Source organism: Barbatula barbatula (genome assembly GCF_947034865.1).
Source record: "Barbatula barbatula genome assembly, chromosome: 2".
Lineage (NCBI taxonomy): Eukaryota > Metazoa > Chordata > Actinopteri > Cypriniformes > Nemacheilidae > Barbatula > Barbatula barbatula.
Genome location: NC_136767.1, coordinates 24017367 through 24041566, shown reverse-complemented (window position 1 = coordinate 24041566; position 24200 = coordinate 24017367). Strand labels below are relative to the sequence as shown.

Below are 24200 nucleotides of genomic sequence, written 5' to 3'. Positions count from 1 at the left end.
CTTCACTTTGTTAAGCGCAAATGACATCATAAACTGGTTCTGCTTGTAAGCGCAAGTCACGTAGCCCACACTGAACTTCATACCTGTTTGCTCTCCGAACGGGCGGGGCCACAAGCAATATATTTCCTGATTGCAAATATTTGACGCCACTCATTCCGCATTCGTCCAATCGTATTTGTGTAAGGCGGAGCGAGATAAGGCGAGGCGTGGCTTCCGGCGCCCCTCAGACAAGTTGAGTGAGGAAGAGTCACAGGGAACGTTCGCGCGATCGGAGACTGCTACTGGGGCGTTTGCAGCGGTCTATATTTCAAAAACACAGTCGGACAGGGATATATATATTTCCTACGTCAGCAGAGTAGGTAAGGATGAAAATACGCTCATTCTCACGTAATGTTTGCGGCATGAGGCGAAGGTTTGAACTGGCATGCGCAAGTGCAACTTTGCTGGATTTGAAAACCTGCCCAAGTGATCACGGCAGCGTGGATCAGGCCAGATGGGCAGATCTTCATGGCTCAAAACGAGGGTTTTCTTTCACGAGTTGAACGTCTGGGACATGTTTTGTGTTTTAGTTGACACGCTTTGCTGGTTGGATGTTTAATGCATTGGTGTGATGCACTGAAATGGATTAAATTCCTTTCGACTCTTGATTGAATAGCGCCGATCTCTTGAAACAAAAGTTGATCTCGGTGGGTTTCGATTGTAAACTCTATTCATTTTGAATTCTTTTGTTGAGAATGTCAGATTATTTGTCAATTTATGTCGCTTTAGATTATTGTGAACGCGAATTTGAAAGCTTGGATTTGAATCGATGAATGTTTGAGAGCAGATTCATAGAAGATGTACTTGGTAGCGCTAAAGAAATAAAGCTAAAGTTGAACCAGTTTTATTGAGAACACCAGCAACGCTCTCACTGAATGTATGGCTTGGTTTGATCGTGGGAGTTGAGGAGCTGTCAGTTCAAAAACTGGTGCTCGTGTTGCCCCGTATTCATTGCTCCGAGCAAAACTGTAAAAAATTATGTTAGGATTGAATAAAAGGGACACAGAAAGCAATCAAACACCGATCATTCATCAAATATTCCGTCATGTTTCAGACCTTGGAGATAGCAGACACGCTATAGTGCTCGACACGTTTAGGGAGTTAATCGAACTTCCTGTAGGTGTGGATTGTGCAGATGTATCCAAGGTTTGCCAAAACATTGTATTTGAATCGAGTGTTCCTGTTTACGTGGTTTCTTGTGGAAATTGTGAGTCTTTCATTTTCCTATTTCGTTATGCTGTCTAGATCAGGATGACCTCACCCATTGGTTATATGTAATGTTTCCAAACTCTTTCATTCCTCGACCCGCCTAGACAGGTATAATCAAGACCCACCAAAGTCTTTTAAAAGGAAATGCAGGGAGAAGCACTTTTTGTAGAGTCTTTTTTCAGTTTCCTTTACTTGTCATTGTATGAATGAAATATTGTATGAAAATTCTTTGATGATATCAAAACCTTGTCATCGCCAGTCATTAATGGAATAAAACGTTTTTGTGTCCTTTGGACTTTTCTGTGGTTGGTTTGGTTACTGGAAGGTTGCACATTCGACTACACTAAGGGATTATGCATTCCACGAAGTATAGGAACATATAGGAAAAATCTTTCATGAAGAAGACATGAGTTTCACCTTTTTTTTTCTTTAACATGCTCCAGGCTGTCCTGTAATTACTCTACTGTCATAGGTTACAAGAATGCCCTAAGAAATAAACCAAACGAGTGTTAAGTGTAGACTTTGAGATCTGCTTTGCTGTGCTTAGACATTTTCTGTAGTCATTTTCTGGTCTTTTTGTTCATGCTTTCACAGCGTTGCATTGCTTCGGGTCCACCCTGAGAGTGTAAGTTTAATTTCTTGTAGGTTTTGGGTCTTGTGTTTGGGTTGCTGTTGTTGCACACCCGGTTCGTAGGTATTTAGCATGCAGGGTTTTCTGTGGCTACCCACATGTTGACAACACCGTAATATCATCTGGCTTGATTTGGTTTGACTCACCAACTTGCCAGGCTGTCGAAATCATAAGAAACAATGGAAACCTTAAATGCTCGCACGTACTTTATTAAAAATAATCCTATGTCATGGGTTTCACTTATTAAATTGCTTTGATCTTCACAGTACCAGAAGTCCTCATTGAACAAGAATAGAACAGTCTGTTATGGTTCAATCATTGCTCGGCAATTTATTTTTTATAATATTTTGTTTGTTTCAAGAGACGTTTCTTTGTTCCTGTTGTTTCTAGTGCATGACATTACCACATGGAGATTTCAGCATGGCCTTAGGCAATGTTTTGGCTGGACGTCAGAATGCATCAGCCGGTGTGTGTATGCTTGTGTAGTGTGTACGTACCTTGTGATCCTTGGGAAATGGGTCAGGATGCTTGGTAAAATTAGTTAGGAGATTCAGGAAGTGGCTGTGGAGCGGATGCAGCTCCAGGGAGTGTGTGTATAAGAGAGACTCTATGGACATGTATAGGCAGGGAGACTTTTACAGGAAGTGTCGTTTCCTCTTAACAAGTGACAAATTTTAGGTTTCCTTTCACAGTGATCGGACAGTGTTCTTGTAAGGCGATCAGTCTTCAGAGCTCCATTCTTCAAAACATTGAACTTTGTGATGGATAACTCCCCATCAGCAGGTATGCAGGGTTGCATGCAGCCCTTTTTAAGACCTGCATCAATCTGTCATTATAATGCATTTTTAAACCTTTTCTAAAGATTCTTGTTGCTTATTTTAGGATTAGAATAACTATGTACCCACCTGTCAAGCCTAGGATTTCTAGTTGGTTAGTGTCAAATAATGTAATTTAAGCTTCATGATTGCAAAACCAATAAATAATGATGTACACATTGCCTTTTTCGTTTTAACATAGGGACACATGTAATTTCATAATTTGTTTTAGAGTTATTCATATTTAAATTGTTCTTTTTAAGTTTGAGATGATATAACATATTTTACCCTCATTTAAGACCCATAAAAATGGGAACATGGCCTATTCATCATATCATTTTATGGCTTCAGTGAGTCTGTATGCTTTTTGATTAGCTTTGTAATGGCCCAAACATCATGATGTCTCCCTTTTTTGTTTATATTTTCTTTTGTTCGTTGTTTTCCCAAGTGGCATTTAGCAAGCTGTTAAAGCACAAAGGTGAACACGCAACAAAGCGAAAGAAGACTTGTCTGTGTGTGTGTTTATAAGTGTAGAGCGTCGGCATTAACTTCAGTTTGATTATGGTCAGGGTTGCAAGCTTCTTGTTGCCGAGGTTTCCCTATTTCATTGTCCAGTTATCCCAAGTAGGACCTTGTGGACACTGCCTATTTAACTATGCAAAGTGTTTCTTTGACTTGGGCTTGTCATTCAAACAAGTCAATTATTCAAACTGGCTTTTTGCACTTCCCTAATAATAATATCATAAACCTCATACCAGTAATTTGGTACAGCTCTCTGATTTCTTGTGCTTCTGATGGCCGCTAGGAACTTGTGCCCTTATCTCTGTTACGAAAGGCAGCTGAATCTTAGTTGGAATACCATAACAGTGGCCTTCTTTGGCCCTGAGGCAGGAAGAGGATTTAGGTGGCGTCATCTCCTCTCTGTATCGTAATGATAAAGGCAGACTCATCCAGACTGTGGCCTTTGGCTCATTGGGCAGTGACAGCAGATTGCACTTATACAACATGACACGTATATTATGTGAGTGCATCTCCATCTTACAAAAACACAGCATTTCTATGTTAGATATCATTTATATTCTGGCTTTATTTGTTATGTTTTGATAAGGTTGTGTAGATATTTGCATAGGTGATACATGGGATTCCATTTGCCTATTCAAGCCACTGATTGGCTAATGCCAAAATAGGCAGTCTACGATTAAAACATGTGGTGAAAAGTTGTGGGATTTATATTACTGACATGGCTTTTCAAGCATAACATGACACACAAACTGCTAAACAGGCAACCACTGAAACGCCTCAGGGAACAGAAACTCGCTGTCACGCTGTGGGATTGCCCACACCCTGTCTGACAAGGAAGGAAGCAGTATTATCAGACAACAAGACATGGTTTAATACAAGCCAATAAACCCCTTAAAGCCCCAGTCAAATTGCTTTGAACCAGAGATGGCCAAATTCGACCAGGACCTTTCTGTGAAAAGCAAATTAAATCCAAAGGCATTTTGCAAAGTGGAAATTAACCTGTACCTTTGACCTAACAGGTGAGTATGTACAATCTGTGCAGGACACTTTTTCATTGCCTGTCTTTTTGACGGTGAAACTCGTTAGAACTTCCTCATAATCTATTTTTACCTGTCACTATGGTGCAAGGTGATGTTACGTACTAAGCATGTTTGTGACTTCATCGCAACACACATGCGTTTACTCTCTGAACTTCAACTGAAAACCCAATAAAGCCGAAGTCGTTTATGTATTTAATGTTTTTGTTGTAAGACATTAAATGATAATTACAGATAAATGTTTGTTCATATATCTGTCCAGTAATAATGACCGGTGCTTGTAAACACTGTTTTGTAATCATACTGCGAAAGCATTACCTTGTAGACGGATAGTAGAGTGTCTGTACAGTTTTTGTTTCCAGATAGAATGTGAAACATGTTTGTTGGTTATATAATCTTCAGATGTTTTATGCTATAGTTTCCCTTATTTAGCAAACGATCTCAGACAAGATTCAGTATTGTCTAGCCCAATTTGTACCCATGTATGTCAACAGCAAGGGTGCCATAAGGGCCCATGGAATGTCAAATGCTTGCCTCTGCTTGTACAGCGCTGTGTCTGGCAGGGCTGGAGTAGGTGCATGTGTTATATTTTGGAATGTGTGGGTTTTTAAACCAAATCATGTATCGTGTGTCTAAGTCAACTGTAGCATAGCGCTGTGTAACCTACAAGCCCAATTTCTTAAAGGGATAGTTCTCCCAAAAATTAAAATGCTCTCTATTTGTTCCAATTTCTTTGTTCGGTTAAACACAAAGATATTTGGAAGAATGTTAGCAACTGACATTTCTGGGACATCATTGACTACCATAGTAGGAACAATTTGGGGTGCCCCTGAACCTTTTGCTTTACTAAATTCCTTAAAATATCTTATTTTGTGTTAAACAGAACAAAAAATATTAAATAATTTTCCTGCTATGGTAGTCAACATTCTTGCAAATATCTATCTTTCTGTTCAACCAAAAAAAAATTATTTATACAGGTATGGAACTACTAGAGAATGAGACCACTTTTTCATTTTTGGGTGACGTAACCATTTAACTTTTTTTATGTTTTCTTCTGTGTAAAACTTCACTCTCACATGCCATTTCTCTGCCCGAGTTTTTATCAGAGCCTATATGCACCTGACAGTCGGGCATCCATAGTATGTAAATGTCCTGGTACTTTCACCGCATGCTTTGCCCTCTAAAGTTACCCTTTCATGCCATTCTAAAACAAGGTCATACATTATTTTGAAAGAGGAAGAACGCGTGTTCTCAGATCAGATTTGGATAAGGACTATCCAGCTCAACTCTTTCTGTTCCCCATGAACCCTGTGATGCGACGGGGCCACTTGACAAGGCTTCCTTTGTGCTCTGCTGAATTCAGGAAGTGAAGGAATCGCTTCAGATGGTTGTGAAGGCGGTATCCCTTGCTCTGATTCATTGGCCGGAACTCAACGTGAGGTGAGAGTTTGGCCTTTATTGAAAAAGAAGAGAAGTTTGTTGGTCTTGATCGTTGAATTGAAAGTTTGGTTTGGTTTGATCAGGATAATTTTTAGTTTGCTCTGATAATCTCTAGTTCTTTTTCTTCAAAAACCAACTTCCCTGTTAAGTTGTACAAGTGACAGCGATTTGTTTTATAGGCTTTTCTTATGTCCATTCAAAAGGGGATAGTCTGGGTTTAAAAGGGATTGTTCAACCCCAAAATATATCCTTTTTGTTTGTCAGTGAGCGCTAGTGGAGTGTGGTCACAGCATGTTCTCATCCAGCCTCTTTGGTCCAAACTGACTAGACAGGTCAGGCATGACTCAAAAATGTATTTTGTAATACATGCACAGCATGTACATTCAACTTTCCAGAATCCAGATCTTTGCAAAAAATAGCTGGGGCTTGTAATTTTGTTTTCATTGTAGATTCTTTTGCCCAGAGGTCCATGGAGCTCCACCTTTCCTGTGCTTTAACAGATGATGTAATTAGATTAATGACTCACTTGAAATTACCTTAAATGTGGGGAAGTACTCCAAACTTTACCAGTGATTGTACTTAAGTATGGACAGATGGATGGGAGAAATTGTACTCTCTGATTTGGTCTCTATCTACATTCTTGTCAGACTTGATCCCCTTCTATTTTATGGTTGCACACGTGTTATAAACCTTACATGCACATGTCATGTGATTTTTGTAGGTCAAGCGGTCTTGCATCCTAAGTTGGTTTGCTGGTCTCCCAGCATGGTGGGTGGTTTAGAGGGGCTGGAAGACCAGCATAAACCTGCCTGGCCAGCTATATCCACTGTTCAAGTTAAGACATACAAGCAAACCAGCTAAGCATGGTTGTTTTATCAGCAGGATGACTTTTACCCTGTACTCCCTTAAAAGCAAATGTAGGTCAGTGGGTAACCCCACTTCAGAAGCGATTGTCCAGCGTAGATCAGGTTAAGCTAAAATCTTGAACTGACCCTAGTTTTCCTTACACACTTTGTGGCTTGGAAGACCAACAAACTTATTTTTTTACCACAGCTTGTTTTGGATGACAACACGTTTTGCCATCTGCAACCAATTTTGTTCCTGTAGGCAGTCTGTTAACATGTCTGGTGTGACCGTGTAAAATCCACCCCTGTTTTTTTTGTGGTATAATTTGTGCAGTTTTTAATGGGTAAAGAATGTGAAAGCGATCCTCCCCGGCTCATTGTTCTCAATGCAGCATTCCTTGGAAAACCGTCCAGCTGCTTTCTGGACATTTTCTGGAATTTTATACAGTGACGCGCTTAGGTTAATATTTCCAACGCACTCTGTCTAAGACTTCTTAGAAAAATGACCACAGTTGGGGCAAAAATAAGAACTTTTATGCTGCACCAGTATGTTTTTTTTGTTTTGTCTTGAGGGTCAGTACATGGTTAGAATTGTTAATTTACTATGCTCGTTTATTCTTGAATGTTGATACACATAAGCATGCAGTTGCACATTATGGATGAAAATCACTGTGTCAGCATGCATTCCAAGCATGCAGCAAAGATCAGTGTCTGGCCAGGGGTTTTTGGCAGTAAGTTGGCTCACAATTCTGTTTAACTTGTTTAAGGCCAGGAAAGAATTGGAGTTTGCGCGCCACATATCGCATTGTATTTTTATTTGTGTATTATGCTTTCATAGGTACCATCACTGTCTGTTACCTCAGAAAATATGGCAGCCGCTTTGCAGTTTGTGTTCTGCTTCTTATCATTAGCTGGAGTGACTCCAAAAGATGGAGACCAATTAGCATGAGCAAAGGATTGTTGGGACAGAGCTGTTTAAATGGGTGTTAGAGTGAGACTGTAAAATATAAACATTTATAAACAAATAGGATGGTATTGTGACTTTATCATAGTTGGCTTATAGGGATCAAATTGATAAATGACACTTTTTTGATGATAAAGCTTTGTCACTCTGAACTTGAGTTTTTTGGCCGCTATGTTCCATTTAGAAGATTCTCACTTCTTGTGATTTGTCACAGCCATGTGAAATCAAATTCACTCAAATTTTGTACCAATTCTTTAATTTCTCCTTTTCTTTTTTTTGTTGAGATTTTGATGACAGAATCTCGAGTGTTTCCCCTACCATTCCCTTTTGGGGGCATCCCCCCCGCCCCTCTTGAAGGTCAAGTTAATTTTATTTTGTATATATCACAAGGGAAGTAATTTAAAGTTACCTTTCCTATTGATCATGTCTATTCCTTCTTTTATTAAACAAACTAAATCCTATTATGTCATTAACTTTATTTACACAGCAACAACATTTTTGTTTCTACATGGCGTTTACAATTCTCCTCTGCTCTCCGTATTGAGTTCCACCACCGATTATGCACACACACAGAAACGTGCTTGCACATACACAGGTAAGCACACTCATGGAAAGGCTACTTGTTCCATTTACATTTATGCATTTGGCAGACGCTTTTATCCAAAGCATTACACTATACATTTGTTTCTGAGTATGTGCAATCCCTGGGAACCCATGACCTTTGCGTTGCTAGCGCCATGCTCTAAACACTGAGCTACAGGAAAACTATATAGAGACCTTACTGAAGCGGCATGTAAGCTAACAGAGTCACACAACGGACAAGAAGCGTTGTGTCGAGGACAGCTCACAGGATGCGTACAGTCTGTATACGCAAGCTCAAATTCAAAGTCTACTCCTGACGCAAGTTGAACCAATTTAACATGTTTTTATTTAACAAATAGGCTCTATATCACGTTGATAAATCCATTATAGTTTGCTGTAAAGAAAACAGTGGGGAAACGAAAAGCATGTGATCTGTGCACGCTAGGTCTTAAAAGGACAGCAGCATTAAATATATATTTTTTAATGCTCATCAAACAACAAAAAACAAAGACAAAACACACTCACTGCTCTTGACTGATCAACTTGAATAACTTTAATATGGTTTGATTTTTATTTCATTATACTGTGAAGACTAGGAAGTGTTATTTTGAGTCCTTTATTCAGTTTCTGTACCTAATTACCACAGTTAGACCAACCAGAAACACCTAAAAAGCACTGTTATTTTATTTGTGCTATTGCTCATAATTTACTCATTTTAAACGGATTGACTAATATTAATAGAGTTAGGATAGTTTTATGGTGTTATTTAGCTTTTTTATTAAGATTGCATAGGTAAAAAAACTAACTAAAAACTAGACATTTATTATTTATTCATTACTTTTTGTGGCGGGCAAGTAAATTTTGGTCAGGGCCTGTAACAATTCAGAAGTTAATATATGCAGAGTTATCATCATAATTGTGCAACCGTGATAACTTCCTCACACTATAATTGTACAAACAATATCTATAATCGTTGCATCCCTAATTTGGGTAATGTAACTGACTTAAGGGCTGTTGGATGGTCTGGGTGGCCTTCTTATGACTCATGGAAGTGTCAAGACAGGCTTTCTATGGTAGAATGATGCAGCACATTTTGATTTGTGCTGGTCAGAATGTAGTTTGCAGTTGATGGACAGATTCATTGTTAGTGTTTGCCGTGATTTGAAATGGGCTTGTTGTGATAGTCGCCATCACTGGTAATCGGCAGGCGGGTGGACACCATGTTTCACATCACTAGTCCACACCGTCATTTTTTTATTTTTAAAGTGATAAATCACTTGGCTTAGTCAAAGATCAAACTACAGTTGCGCAGCTGCTGCATTCAGCGTAAACAGAACAAGTGTTGCAACAAAGATCAGCAGTAAGAGTCTGATTTTATTCATCATCTGAGGAGATTGAAGTGCTGACTGAAATGGCGGAGGCTTTTCTGGTGAAGCACATGGAGGAGAATATGTAAGCACTGTTGTCAAGTGCCGATTAAGGTTTAGTTTTCTTGTTCTAATTTTTAAAACCCGGTGCGTAGCCATTTATTTAACATAAACGTTTTTCGTTTGATATTCCTTTCTTATTCGTTTCTTATTTATTTGTTGCACAATGTGTGCTGTGATTACTCATTTTGTTAATATAGGCAACTTATCTAACGTAAAGGTTTTTTATTTTATTTTCGTTTTCATATTGTGCTTGATGTGTGCTGTGATTATTCGATTTATAAGGTCTGTGTTTGATAAAAGCAAATGTCAATGTCATTTACCTTTTTTATAGTTTTGTGTGTTTTTATTAAGAAAGATATTGAACCCATCATTAATTCAAGCAATTGCCATTTCCCAATTGCTGCTATTTTAAAACTGAAAGTAAAATGCACCAAGCGCAGGGCCGTAAAATGCACCAAGCGATGGATCTTCAACCATCCCAATGCAAGCCCCCCACCCCTGGTGTCACCGGTCCAACGGGTGTTTTACTATGTCGTTTAACCGGTTGAGAAATTCCATCACTGCAATATCCCTAATTTGAAACCATTTAGGTCTTTGCTACTTAAAGGGACAGTTCACCAAAAACATAAGTTATGTTATCACCCTCAGGATGTTCAAAACCTGTATAAATTGAGTTGTTGCTGAACAACTGGGAGACTATTGACTACCATAATTGGTAGTCAGTGGTGCCCTAGAACTTTTGGGTGTTCCACATTCTTCAGATATCTACCCTTGGTATTTAACAGAACAAAAAAGGGTTTGGAACAACTCAAGGGTGAGTAAATGATGACAGAATTTTGTTCAAAAGTTAGTCATTTTAAACTGACAGTTCACCCCAAAAAAAAGATTCTATCATCATTCACTCAAGGGCTGTCAGCAATTTAAATATTTCAATACGTATTGATACTGAACATTTGAAGCCGTTCCAAAACACATCTCAGAAAAATATTTTTTAGTTTTTAACAGAACAAAGAAATGTATATAGCAGTTTTTCATACTGTGCCAGTTAATGGTGGCCAAGAACTGTTTGGTAACAAGTATTTGTCCAAATATCTTCCTCTGTGTTCATCAGAACAAAGCCAGTTGTTCCAAATCTGTACAAACATTCTGAGTAAATGAAGACATCATTGTTATTTTGTACTGTTCCTTTAAGTAATATTACTATGTTTTGAGTGATTGAGTGATGGCAATAGTCTGCTAAAGTAGAGGAAATTTGCATATTCCTATAATTCCTTTTTCGGCAATTTTTATTTTTGTAATCTGGTAATACATCAGACCACTCTGTTTTTTGCTGCGTTTTGTAACCTACGTTTTGGCCTTAAAAAGGCAAAGTTATACACTACGTACCTTTTCATTCTTTCCAGTGATATTTTGCTGGTGTTGCTAAGCAACGCAAGAGTGTTTGTAAATACAGGCTGGATTTCACCATGTGTTATTTGGCAGCAGATCTCTGTTCCGTGTCTGAAAATCGGACTACAGTGGAGCTCCGCCTTTAGACAGGCAACCGCTGTGCCGTTTGACTATGATAACCCGTGGATTCAAATCTTAGTCACGCTCGCTCTCTCTCTCTTGCTATCTCTTTTGCTCCACCTGGCCTACAGCACAGCTGCTAAGAAAACGTTTTGACTCAATGCTAGGCTAGCATCGTACACAGCAGATTCGTTGTGAAACAAGCGTATTGCTGTATGTCGTGGAAGCGTTGTAATATGACAATCTGCTGTGCCAATATGATGTTGAGAGTAAATACCAGCAGCAGGGTATTTGTGAGCCAAGTGAAAACAAGGTCAAATATTGTGTCTGGATTCATGGCCACATGACACAAATTGTTTCAGAGCAGTAGATGTCAAAGTACAGTTTATGTTTGTTTGAAAGGTGTGAGACAAAGAAGTATAGCAAGAATTGTCAATGCATTTGCATATTCTTCTTCTGTCATTGACAGAGTAAAACGAGGTTCGGCTTTAGGACATTTCTGGTGTTGCAATTCAACAGTGCAGTATTCCAAACTAAATGTTTTTCTTAAGTTTTTTTTTATTTTCTCTAAATGGATTTATTTGCTCCTTTTGCTTTCTTTTTTAGCTGTCATCAGAAATCCTTTTTCCTCTTTAAACCATCCTCTCCAAACATGTTCTGGTGTGTAAATTTTCACCATTCAATCAATTCCAGTCAGAAAAATAAGTGCTGCCCACATATTTTCCTTTACATTTTACGAGAATATCATATTTAGGAAGATGTTGAAAGTGTTTGCGAAAGGCGTTTCTCAAATTTAACGACATAGCATCCTTGTGTGAGAAGTTGGGTTCTCGTGTCAGTGTTCTAAATCTTATCGCTTGTTGAGAGTTAACAGGGTTAAACATCAGTTTGGGTCCCAGTATATAGCCCATGGGCGTAGTTGGAATTTCAGTGCACTTCTAGAAAGGTTCACTTGGAGTTGACACAATCTTTACAGACTTTTATTGTTTAAGAACACCAAACCTTTTCCGGGGCATTTGTGTGAAGTTTTCATTCTAGTACAGTAAAACAGTAAGAAATCACCATGTTGAATTCTAAACACTACTCTTAGATTAATTATAATGAAATAAGAATGACGTGATAGTGTCGTGACATAGCAATCGCTTTAGGTGGGTTACGTTGGGTGTAAAAATGGGATTCACCTTTGTGTAAGCGTTGTCTTTTCATGGTTTTTAGGTGTGTGGAGTGATGAATCCCACAAAGATGAGGTATTGCTTGACATATGCTCTGAATTATACCCTTGTACTTGGAATGTAAGTGCTTGAGCTGTTTTATATCAGAGATGATGTAGTGATTGATTTAAACAGGCAGGAGTATGAAAGCAATGCCTCTGTATTCTTCTACAAACTGAATTTTCCTGCAGTTAAAAGTGAATGTTTGGCGGAGCGTTTGCGATTTGCTCAGTTGGCATTGGCTAGCGTGAAACAGGCAATGTATGCACAATGTATTTTTTTAATAAATATATTCCATACCAAAAATTCTGTATTTACTGCAACCATTGTACCAGTTTTTCAGATTTCTGCTCTGTTGATATTGGCAGGGGATAGAATATTGCAATGTCGAAGCGTTAACCTTTATTCTCTAAAACGTCGATTCCTGTGCAAATTTCAAACCTATATTCATTCACATTTACAGTCCTGCAGGAAGAATTTTGTGGATTTTGGTCATTTATCTTAAGGGCCTGGTTTTTTTGTTAGGTAAATGGCCAGTAGAGGAGGAATATCATGTGATAGGTGTAATATCCCTTACGCCAGTGATTCTCCACCGGTGGGCCCTTTGGAAAATCAGATGTCGGAGACGGTCTTGTGCAAGCAAAAGTGCAGGGGCGGCACTAGGGCGGGCTTTCTGGGGCTATAGCCCCGTCAGAAATGTGCTTAGCCCCGGCAAAGCACCCCCAAGGATTTCCTAGTATCTTTTATGGAGTATCTATTTACACTGATTGCAAATAGCCCGTCTAGTAAGCAGATGCTATACACTGACTGTAAGCACCAGTTTTAACGTTGGCTAGTTAGCATCTCCAGTGGCGTAGCGAGTAAAGCCTATATTGACTACTTCATATCATAACAGGTTCGAATCTGCCTCATGCCTACTTTTCCCCCCTATCACATCAGATCATAAAGCCACTTATTCTTAATAAAATGAAAAAATATTGAAAAGTGTTTAACGAGTGTTTAATAATAAAGTTGTAGGATAAGGTCCTAAGATCGACTGGAAACGTAACTAACAGACCTGACGGGCATATAGTCCCTCCCACCAATGATGAATTGTCCCACAGATAATTTATATAAATGTTTTATTCGTAAAATATTATTACTTTATGGATTTTAATATAATTACAAAACAGTTTACCTTATAGGCTAGTTACAGAATTGTAAAACCACAACAGAGTATATGGAGTTCTGGCCAAATGTGGATTTATTCAACGTTTTGATTAATCTGCACTTTATAGGAACACGTCATGGTCTTTGCTTGAATTTGTATTGAAATGTAATTTGCAGTTAAACACTAAGAACAGAAGAGTATAGCATTGATTAGTTTGCTTTTGTTTATAGAAGGAATAATTAGGCTATCGATGGAGCCTATGCTTCAGTACGTTTTGTGCTGAAAACTGCTGTTTTCTGCATCATTTGCCTTTTTCTTTTTTTATTTAGTTTAGTCCATAAATAGGTTTGTTTCGACTGCTGTTTTCTGCATCATTTGCCTTTTTCTTTTTTTATTTAGTTTAGTCCATAAATAGGTTTGTTTCGTAGGCTACTTTACACATTGCATAGTTTTTTTTTTAAATCTGGCGCCGCCCCCGTCACTGTGACAAATATAAGTTTAATAAAAATGAAAGTTGCCATCAGATTTGCTATTTTTAGCCTTTCAGTTGTAACATGTGTCATTTCTAACACAGAAATGATTGGCATTGAGCGCAGGCCTGCATCTCAAAACCCAGGTTACTCTGCGGGCTCTGCAATGGATCTTGTTGTAAAATTAACAGTTACATAAAATCCAAACCGGCTCTGAGCTGCTTGCTTGGTGTCGGAGCATGGTCAGGTTTTGCCAAGGTTGCGGATAGACATCTGTTTGTTTGCGCTCCTGTCTACATCTTCTGAATGCGCATTTATTGCAGCTGTAAACAGCAAGCCAATCTGAATAGGAAAGCCAAGTTAGGTTTGTTTCAAATGGAATTGTTGAGGACTGTAAGGGTTAATACGCGACTGACTGAAGCTGTCACTGCAACAAGTATAATATATACAAATATAATATTTAACTTTAATCTTTTATGTTTTCATTATTTACTGATGTTTATTTAAATGTTTTATATGCTGTAATGTGCTGTTACACTGATGGATTTGTGAATTATATGGACAGATGTTACATCCTCATTTATTTCAGATATCATATTTCAATTTCAAGTATTTAACTGTTTCAAGTATTTAAATAGGGTCCATATTTCTTTTCAACTTGTCATGTGGTTGCTGCACACAAAAATGATTATGGAAGTATTATTTATATAAATAATATATATTTCCCAAAGCACCGCTGTTGATTTGGCCATTAGTACTGTGGCCTGAAAGATTAACAGCAGAGTATATGTACTCTTTGAATATTCTGTGTTCATACTATCATATTTTGAAAGGTCGTCCTCTGAATTCTTTTAAACAATCCTTGGTGGGCCATGAGTTGCAAAAGTTTGAGAACCCCTGCTTTACGCTATGTTGAACACTACATTATCAGGAGCAACGTTCAGATTTCTCCATTCGCAGGTTTCCTGACCTCAATACACCATCCCCTGCTGCTGGTATTTTATATATAACCTATATATAAAAAGTTTGTGTCCATTAAGTCCCAGTGTTTCTGCTGTTTTGGTTGGGTCTCAATTGTTGGGATTGAAAAATAGCACAAACTAAATGTTCTCGTAATTCTGGTTTGCTTTAGAACTGAAACAAGCTACAACAGATTGCAAAGAAGCCAAAATAAAGCGATGACGCTAATATGGAATCTACTGTGTGAAATAGGCCTAAGAATTTATTGTTTCTATACACCACCTCTCAGATTATAAATCCACCTGGTTTGAGGTCTGACATATTAAAAAGGTTTCATTTAGAAAATGTATTGGTTTATTAGCATTTTAAGTTGTGTCATGACAATTTTATCTGATGTAGCACTGCTCTGTTCAGATAATCAATGACATTTAAAGCAAACTCTGCAGACAAGTTTTTAGCACAAGTTATTTATATCATGCATATCTTTTAATCATATGTTCACATGCAATGCTCTACTGCATTGCCTTTACACCTACTGCGCGGTTTTGTTTTAATAAACCATGTCAAAGTTAGTATGAATGTGTGGAATCGCAACCTTTTCAAATGGCCTTTCCTGCATGTGGCTGATTTATAGATTGAATGATAGGGTACAACTTGTTCATATTTTCTCAGTCAAAGCACTCAAACATTTGTCACGTGATTGCATCATTGTCATTCTCATTCCGTTCTTCTCTTCAGATATGTTCAAACGGGTTGTGCGACAGAGCAAGTTCCGGCATGTGTTCGGGCAAGCGGTGAAGAACGACCAGTGCTACGATGATATCAGGGTGTCCCGGGTGACGTGGGACAGTGCTTTCTGTGCGGTCAACCCCAAATTCGTCGCCCTCATCGTGGAAGCCAGCGGAGGCGGAGCGTTTATGGTTTTGCCTCTACATAAGGTGATTACTCTTTAAACATTCACAATTGTTGCTCCAATGTTGGGAATCCAATTGTTTTCTGTCATTTAGTGTTTAATTAGTTTGGGCAATTAATATATAAGCCTAATATATTAAATGGTATTTACTACACAATGGTATTAAAAGGAACAGGGAACACGAAACAAGTCAGATGGTATTAGTCTGGTGTTATAAAGCTTTTTTCAGCTGTGACCACTAATCAATATTAATGACTGGATTGCATCTAGAAAGCTAAACCAGCGGCAGGAGGTGAAGCCACTGGAAGCAATTGCGCCGCCATCTTGGTATGCTCAACTGACAGAGAGTGCCATTGACTTACAATCAAAATGACAAACTAATAAAACAGTTTTTCAGCTTATTTGGTGTTGTAACAATTTACTGTGAGATTTTAGATATAAAAACGGGGACTGGTAAATTACTGTTTTATCATTACTGTGTGATAACTCCCTATTCATTTAATAAAAAGTTTGGGCATAGCAACAAAGGCGGCGTGGTAGCTTAAGTGTAAGGACATTAATAAAAAACCAGTCATGTTTATAGATCAGTGGCTGTGACCCTTGATATTGTTGACGGAAGCTTGATTTTTTTCGGGCATTTTGGGTATTGAAAGTGCTTAGTCTTTTGGAACATTGGAGTTTAGAATTTAATTTCTGTACCTGAAGCTTAAAGGTTGGTGGAGAAAATAAGCTTCTGATGAAGTCTTGCACCTATTAGAAAATTCAAATTTGTTTTTGAGAAATGAAGAATGTAAGTAAGGATGTACAGATTCTTTGTATGACACAGTCTTAGTTTTGCAAGGGCTTATGGTCTTTGTTCGGGTTTGAATGCACACACATGTAATTACAGCCTCATGCTCCGGTGGTTTTGCAATGATTAAGATGTGATTCATCTGACGTCTGGCTTGATCTATTTGTGTCCGAGCTGTTAAGAGTGAAAGAAAGCCCTGCTGGATGTCTTTGGGGCTTTGGTGAGCATGTCTTCCCTGCATTGCTAAAATGTACGTGCTCTTTCTGTTGGGACTTAACCATTAAGTTTCTGTCAATCACATTTTACCTAACCACTTTTACTTTACAGTAATTAATGAATGTCATGTACTCCCCACGCCTTATTGTAAATGCCTTTACAGCTATATTTTACATGCCTCGGATGTAGGATTTCTACCCTCTTGTCCTTGACTTTTATATACTGTATATATACATGTAAAAGTAATGTAGGCAACATCAACTTACTGGAACAGCATTGACCTTTTTCTCTTGTTGAACTGAAGCGATTTGTTATCCATTGATGTTGGGAGATCTTGTTTCTTACTGGATTTCTAAGCTTAAATGTAACGACAAAAGTCGAATTTCCCGAGGTGAATCTGCAGGGATTTGTTATTTGATATGTGAAGGTCTCAAATTTGTTGAGGTTTCATTACAGCAGAGGTTAATGCGTTTCCCTCTTTAGCCTTCTGTCACAGACTCGGAATATCAGCTTGTGTTACAAAGGCAGAGATTTGTTTCTCCTAGATAATGAGTGTGTCACCCTGTCTTGCGCATACGTGAGTTTAGTGAGTGTGCATGTTTGCACACGTTGAAGTATGCGGTTCATTCTCTTAATTCACAAAGAAATCACAGCTAGCCTTTTCGATCCCATTTTGGATTTAAATAAATTTACAATTTAATGTTTTGCATTAAATTGGTCTTGTTAAACATTTTCAAGACCAATTTCATTTTAAATGCATCTCCTTCGGGAAATACATTTTATACACAACACCCCTCAGTTGCCATTGGTCACATTGAAAGCACAAGAAGATCAATTTCGGTTTAGTAGTTTCACAAAAAATAAGATTTAGAATTTAAACAAATCAAACAATCTTTATAATGACATCGGCCCGCTTGATTTATATGAAAATACTTAAGAAGTAGCCATCCGTAGAAAGTTTTGGCTTCAGTGGTGGCTAAATGTATCTGATGGTATCATTTTGCACATCTCCGATTACTGTGATAATACTGGCGAGATTAGCTCTACAACCTAAAGCAACGGTGTTGACAGTCATAACAGCGGTCTGTTATTCGAGAGCGTTCGAACGCGACTGTGACATCCAAGCCTCTGGCACTCGGTTAGGATCCTGTCATCAACTCACCGATACACACACACTCGCGGAAGATGTCACTGACTGCCCTGCCAGAAACGCTCAGGCAACAGTGGCCAGTTAGAGTGCATTTATCTTATTGACACGATTAGCGTTATGTTCACTTCCTGCAGACCGCTGTCTTGAAGCTTTTATAAAAGTTCATCTTTCAGGTTGGATTAAAAAGGGATTGATTAAACCGCTATTAATCCTTTGCCATTCCACCCCTTATGTCAAGTGCGAGTGTGATGGGAAATTGTTAATCTGTGAGAAATAAAGCGTGTTTGTTCTCAGATTCTCACTGTATTCTCCGAACAGATTGCAGGGTCATCTGTTTGTCCAGGGATTTAAGGGATAGATCACCAAAAGAATGAAAATTGTGTTAACCCACGTGTCATTCAAAACTCTTTCTTCTGTGGAACACCAAAAATAGAAATTTGAGAAATGTCTTTGTGGTTTTGTGTCCATACAGTTGAAGTAAAATGGGACCCCAATGGTGTTGGAGCATCAACGTTCTTCAAAATATATTTAGTGTTCTGTCCTCGTATACCCTTTAATGCACACATTCCCCTTTAGTTCCTCTGTGTGTGCATGCGCTTGCACACCTGCTGTCCTTCTGTCTAATGAATTGCACCCCTCATTACGTATCACCTCTCAGGCTGATTTGGTTTTGGTGTCTGTCTATAGGCCGGGCTGTCCTATTCTCAGCAGCCCCCTGCGAACAGCCAGCTGGCTCTGGGGGGCTATTGTCCCTCAGCGTATACCAGGCCCTGCACAGCCCTTTGTTTCCCAGATCAGCTCTGTATGGGAACTCCTCAATCGCAGCAGACTCTCTAAAATCCTCAGACTTTTGCGACTGTCTATTGTTTTTATGTAAAGAACATGCCAGCAGATTGGCCGAGTGTTTGTGGCTCTTGAGAAGAACATCAGACTTGAACAAGACTTGAAATAGTAAGTTGTTAAACTCAATGTTCTTATATTTGTTTCTAAAAGCGGGCACAAATTTCAAATGTGTTTTGTTGTTTTGAGTTTGTTAGTGTAGTGATGGACTCATATGGAGGGAGTTGGGGGGGCTGGGAGTTACAGCTGGGCCATCGCTGGATTCTTTGTGTGGGTGACAGATCAGCTCAAATCAGACTCGTTGTCTTTTGCCCCTCAGGAGACCGTCAGGTGTCTTTTGTCTAACTAATCACATGTTGTCTTTCTCTCTCAAGACCCCCTTCCCCACTCAGATGTCCAATTTCCATACGAAGGAAACAGTGGGAAGCGGATGACCGGTGTATTCCACAGTCCTTGCTTGCTTTCCTGCTTTCCATTCAAACTGGAGTGACTAATTTTCCTCCTTTCTGTCTGACCACCTCTAATATTGAGGTTATATCACAACACGAGAGTGTTATTGTATTAGCGACCGTTTCCCTTGCGCAGTTTAACCCCTGATGGAAATGGCGGTTTTGATGCTTATTTAGCAATATGCTTTTAAATTCATTTTGAAACCTGCGCATGCCCTGGTTTAGCTGTTTAAAAATGTTTTGGGAATAAGAGAAGTTTAACTTTATCGACAGTATTTGTGGTCATGACTGGTTAAGATTTTTCTTTTGAACAAAAGCACAGTTTAAGGCAATGTGACTTAATGATACATTACATTAACATGAGACTAGATAGATATGGTAAAATCCTGTGATCTTGCTACACAATACTGTATCAATATTCTTATGCCACAAATGTATATTTTATTAGGATTTTGTTGGAAAGGGAGATCTGATCAGAAGTTTTTATCGTTGAACAATTTGATACACTATTATTTCTATCACATTTACATTTATTCATTTGGCAGACGCTTTTATCCAAAGCGACTTACAAGTAGTTCAAACACTGAACTCTGACTACAGTGTAACACATTCCAATGCATTGTGGGTGAAATTGTGATTTAGACGCTTTCATCGGACACGCATGAACCGAAGTTAACTTCCAGTCTGTGTTTGTATATCAGTCTGGCTAGTGGCTAATAATGTACTATTTATATTTTATTTTATTAATATTAATTATATTTAATATTTTAATATATGATAATTGTATTAAACCTCGTTCAATTGTATTACATTTTTTTAAAGAAACACATAACCCATTTAAATTTTACGCATTTAAGCCAATTAACGGTTCTTCTAATATAACCCAAAATAATACTGGCTATAGTATTATAGTTTTCACTTGCTGGTTTATTTAATTCATTTTTATTTCTATTACTTACCGCTACATTATCCACTACAGTACTTTATTCTTATTCTGTACCGGAAGTTTGTGCCACAAAAGTGAACATGCGCAGTAACGTTACATATCAGTTTTGAAAAACTGTACAGCAAATACAAACATAATCATTATAACTGGACTAACTTTGAACCCAGATTTCTCCTTTTCAAAAAGGTTAAGGGTCAGTGGGATCTGCATGGCTTTTGTTTAAACTATGTTGGACATCTCGGATGGGTTTCCTGTATTTGAACTGAACCCACTGCAAACCGATTCGGTTTCTGATGTCACTTTACAAAAAAAGAAAGCACCAAAGATGAGAAGAAGAGAGGAAACAGGAAAAAGGAGGGCATAGACAGGAATGGAGTTCAGTCCCTAAACCCCAAAGTCCAACTCCATATATCCTGTGCTGTCAGATAGACAGATGTAACTCACATCGTGTGTGTGGCCATGGATGTGTCATTCTGTATTTCAGGAGCCCCCTACTGTTCCTGGTGAACTGGCTGTGCTCTGGCTGCTGCCGACTGCAGATTTTACCTTATATGGTCATCCAGAGCTCACCGCCTGTCAGCCTTCCAGGCCCATTTCCTCTTTTCTCTCCATTGGCTGAACCGCAGCACTTTCGCCCAATAGATTCTTTGATTGGGGCGTGTACGAAAAAGAGAACGTTTAAAGTGAATGTTTGTATAGAATTAATTTTATTTTAGAAAATATGTATTTTGTAATATTTAAAAAATGTTACAAAATATATATTTTGTAAAGTGTCAATAAAAAAGTTCACTGTTGTCTGATATATTAAGTATAGGGGGTTTACTTTTTTATGCAATAAATCGTAGTTTTTCTTTTTCGTTTTTTCTTTTTCTATAATTGTATATTTTTTAAACCCTCCCTCTCTTTCTAGACATACAGTATGTAATGGTCAGCCTCATACACCTGTTTGACCAGAGCAACTCACCACTGATGGCTCAGCCCCCTTTGCGCTGATTGGCTCTTTCAATTATCATTTAAAATGACATGGTCTGGTTGGTCAGCTGCTGGCGCGCTTCAGTCTGAAGGAAATTTCCACGTAGACTAGATAAAACAGACTTTACTGCAAAAAAGTGACCGTGAAACTTTTTGCTGGCCGCCTCCACAGTGAATCTGTTTTTTGTGTTTTTACGTGATCTAAACGTCCCCTCTCTTTTCTTTTTATCACTTCGTTGTAACGTGTCAGGAGTAAACTGTAAATGGATTTATAGAGATGAGGAATGTTTTTCTTATGCTGTTTATTAAATGCGTTTAGACAGACGGTCTTTATCTGAGGTGGGAATCCGCAGTGAAGCTGCTACTGTTGCTACGCAACTATTGTGTCTCAATTCTTTGCAGTGATGTGTCGGGACGGCTCCAGTTTTAGTAAACTGTAATTAATTCGGATAAATATTCATGATGTAAATTCAGCGCTCCACAGTGAGTTGATAATTCTGTGTGGGAGTCAATGACGCAAAACCGACTGCTCAACTTTTGATAGCAACATTTGATCTCTTATTACTGCATTTTTTTTATATAAATATATATATTTTTTTATTTACACATGTAGTTGTTCGAAACCTGTATTTGACTCTTTCTTCTGTGAACTCAATAGAAGATATTTTAAAGTAACGTCTTAGTGTCCATGCGACGAAATCAGTGCAGTGGGGTCCGATGTTGTTAGGTTACCAATCTTCTTCAAAATATCTTCTTTTGTTTTCTGCATTAGAAAAACTCATACAGGTTTGGAATGACACACGCAGTGCTATAAGAATAAACACACTTATTGTGTTTATATTATTAATGTGGTTTGCTATTTGTCACTGTTGCTACTGCACATCTATTTAATAAACGTCAATGTTTATGTGCTACACACATGAATGATGTTGTAATTGTGTGGTGTGATCAGACTAACATTTTTGACCAGGAGTAGTCTTTAATACGTGCACGAGAAGTGTAGCATTCTTCCGTCTGGCATCTCTGAATATGTTAATAAATAATGAGGCAGTGAGAAAGGCGAGCCATTTTGAAATCCATAGAGATCATCAGTACTGATCCTCTGCTCCAGTATCTGTGATCCAGATGACCACATGACAGTAATGTCTGGAAATCAATTTAGCTGCTTATGGTTTTACTTTATCAGGATCCTCCCTGTTTAAAAGCTTTGGGTTACTGCTCCTACTGGCGAGATCTCTTGAGGAAACCCTTTTATCACTTTCACCTATCAAATCTTACTGCTGCTTTTTACAGAAAAACAGTGTCAAATACAGGACATATTAAGGTGAATAAATGATGACAAGGCTTATTTGAACACAAGAGAAGATATTTTTAAGATAGTTTGTAACCGAACATCACAGCCCCCCCATTCACTTCTACTGTATGGACAAAAACGAATGCAAGTGAATGCATGCATGTTAACAGCGTTCTTCAAAATATCTTCTTTTGGATACTGCGGAAGAAATAATGTCCTATAGATTTGGAATGACGAGGGTGAGTAAATGATGACAGAATGTTCATTTTTGGAGGCACAAAGCAATAGGTGTGTAAATTGAATCTTTTTTATTGCACCAGTCTTGTGTTATCACCGAAAGTGTTAACAAAAAAAGTCACAACGACTGTTTAGAGCCAATACCGCTAGCATCCACAGGGAATTGACACAACCTTAACTTGTATCTTCAGTGGAAAATCTTTCTTGAGTTTGTCACCGGTAATGATGACGTTGTGTTCCCATAGTTTAATTGGTAGAACATTTTGTGAAGTGGCAAAGGTTATGGTTGCGATCCCCAAGAAATACATACTGACATGTAAAGATAAGGTGCCCTGTATAAAAGCATCTGTGTAATGTACAATGTGTTGTCAATCATTTCACTTTAAAGCAGCAAACGCAAGACGAGATGATATAGTCGTGCAAAAATAATGAAATGTTTTTGTTTTGTTGTCTTTGGTGCATGTGAAGGTTTTTGGTGGACTTTGAATGAATTCTGTTGTTATTGGCTGGCAGCAGCGCCATATCAGTTTTCAGCCAGTCTGTCTCTGTTTGTTTAGCTGATAGTGATTGTTTATCAGTGCTCTGGATAACACAACACTTCTTTATGGACTGTGATGGCGTCTTGGATTGTTTTTAACTAATCTGACATTTTCCCATGTGTCGTTTTGATCCTTTCCCGCCAGACGCTTTCACCCTGACATCATCGCTTGGCATTCTAAACAATCCACACATACTTCAAAAACAAACATGAGGGGCTGTTAACTCGCAAATAACTGCGAAAAGTCTGCTGTAGTTCCTCTTTCATAAGGACGTGTTATAACCGTGCCTAGACTTGAGAAGGAATGTGTACACTGCGCGTTTATGCACAGGTGGGGTTGTGTCTTCCTTTGAGGGTGCTGGTTCATTTGGACAGATCTAGGCTGGTGTGCTTTACTAGGCGGGGCTTTGCGCAGTGATGTCATCGAACCACTGGCAAAGCAGCAGGCCAATGAAAATGAGCCGTGTGAACAAAAGTGTGGGTGTGGTCGTGTCTAAACACACATTGAACAATGTGATCGGATGACACTTGATCACACGGCCCAATGCGGAGATTGTGGTCTTGCAAGAGATCAAAGGTCGTGACCTAGAAAAACCGAGTGCACTGATGTCATCAGGAAGTCAGCTGACTGGGCATGAGACCACAGCCGTGCCTTTATTTGTTTGCTTCTTTGTTTGCTGTTTAAAACAGAGAAGAGAGTGAAACGGAACACTGGCAGAAATGAATATTGCTTTGTTTAAATTCGACACTGTTGGTTAATTTTATATTCTCATAAATCGTTTCGATAATATTGTATAATATAGCATTACATTTGTAATGTGCAACAAGTTACAGCTATTCATTTGTAAATATCCTTTAGCTTTCTCACACTTTTTTAAGTGTCCGTGTGACCTTTCACTCCGAGTGAAAAGGTCACCGGTCTGTTTCACACTCATGTCTGTGGCTGTGTTTGGAGGCCGTGTTGAAAACAAAAGCCCTTCAATCTGTTCTTATTTTAAATCAGCTGTCGTGTGTAAATGCTAAAATGCCGGACGAGCTATT

At 38.5% G+C, this 24200-nt stretch overlaps 1 protein-coding gene across 3 annotated transcripts in view; it reads left to right on the top strand.

Moving 5' to 3' along the window:
* The first annotated feature begins 54 nt into the window (after positions 1-54).
* coro1ca (coronin, actin binding protein, 1Ca) overlaps positions 55-24200 on the top strand; it is a 33394-nt gene continuing 9248 nt past the window's right edge. The window contains exons 1-3 of one of the 3 annotated variants that reach the window (XM_079481042.1): positions 202-359; positions 2572-2662; positions 15553-15752. In XM_079481042.1, the coding sequence (XP_079337168.1) occupies positions 2641-2662; positions 15553-15752 (222 nt within the window). In that variant the 5' untranslated portion in view covers positions 202-359; positions 2572-2640. Of the gene's footprint in view, positions 360-2571; positions 2663-3976; positions 4236-15552; positions 15753-24200 lie in introns of those variants that run through there. The other 2 variants (XM_079481043.1, XM_079481044.1) reach the window with 2 other exon arrangements.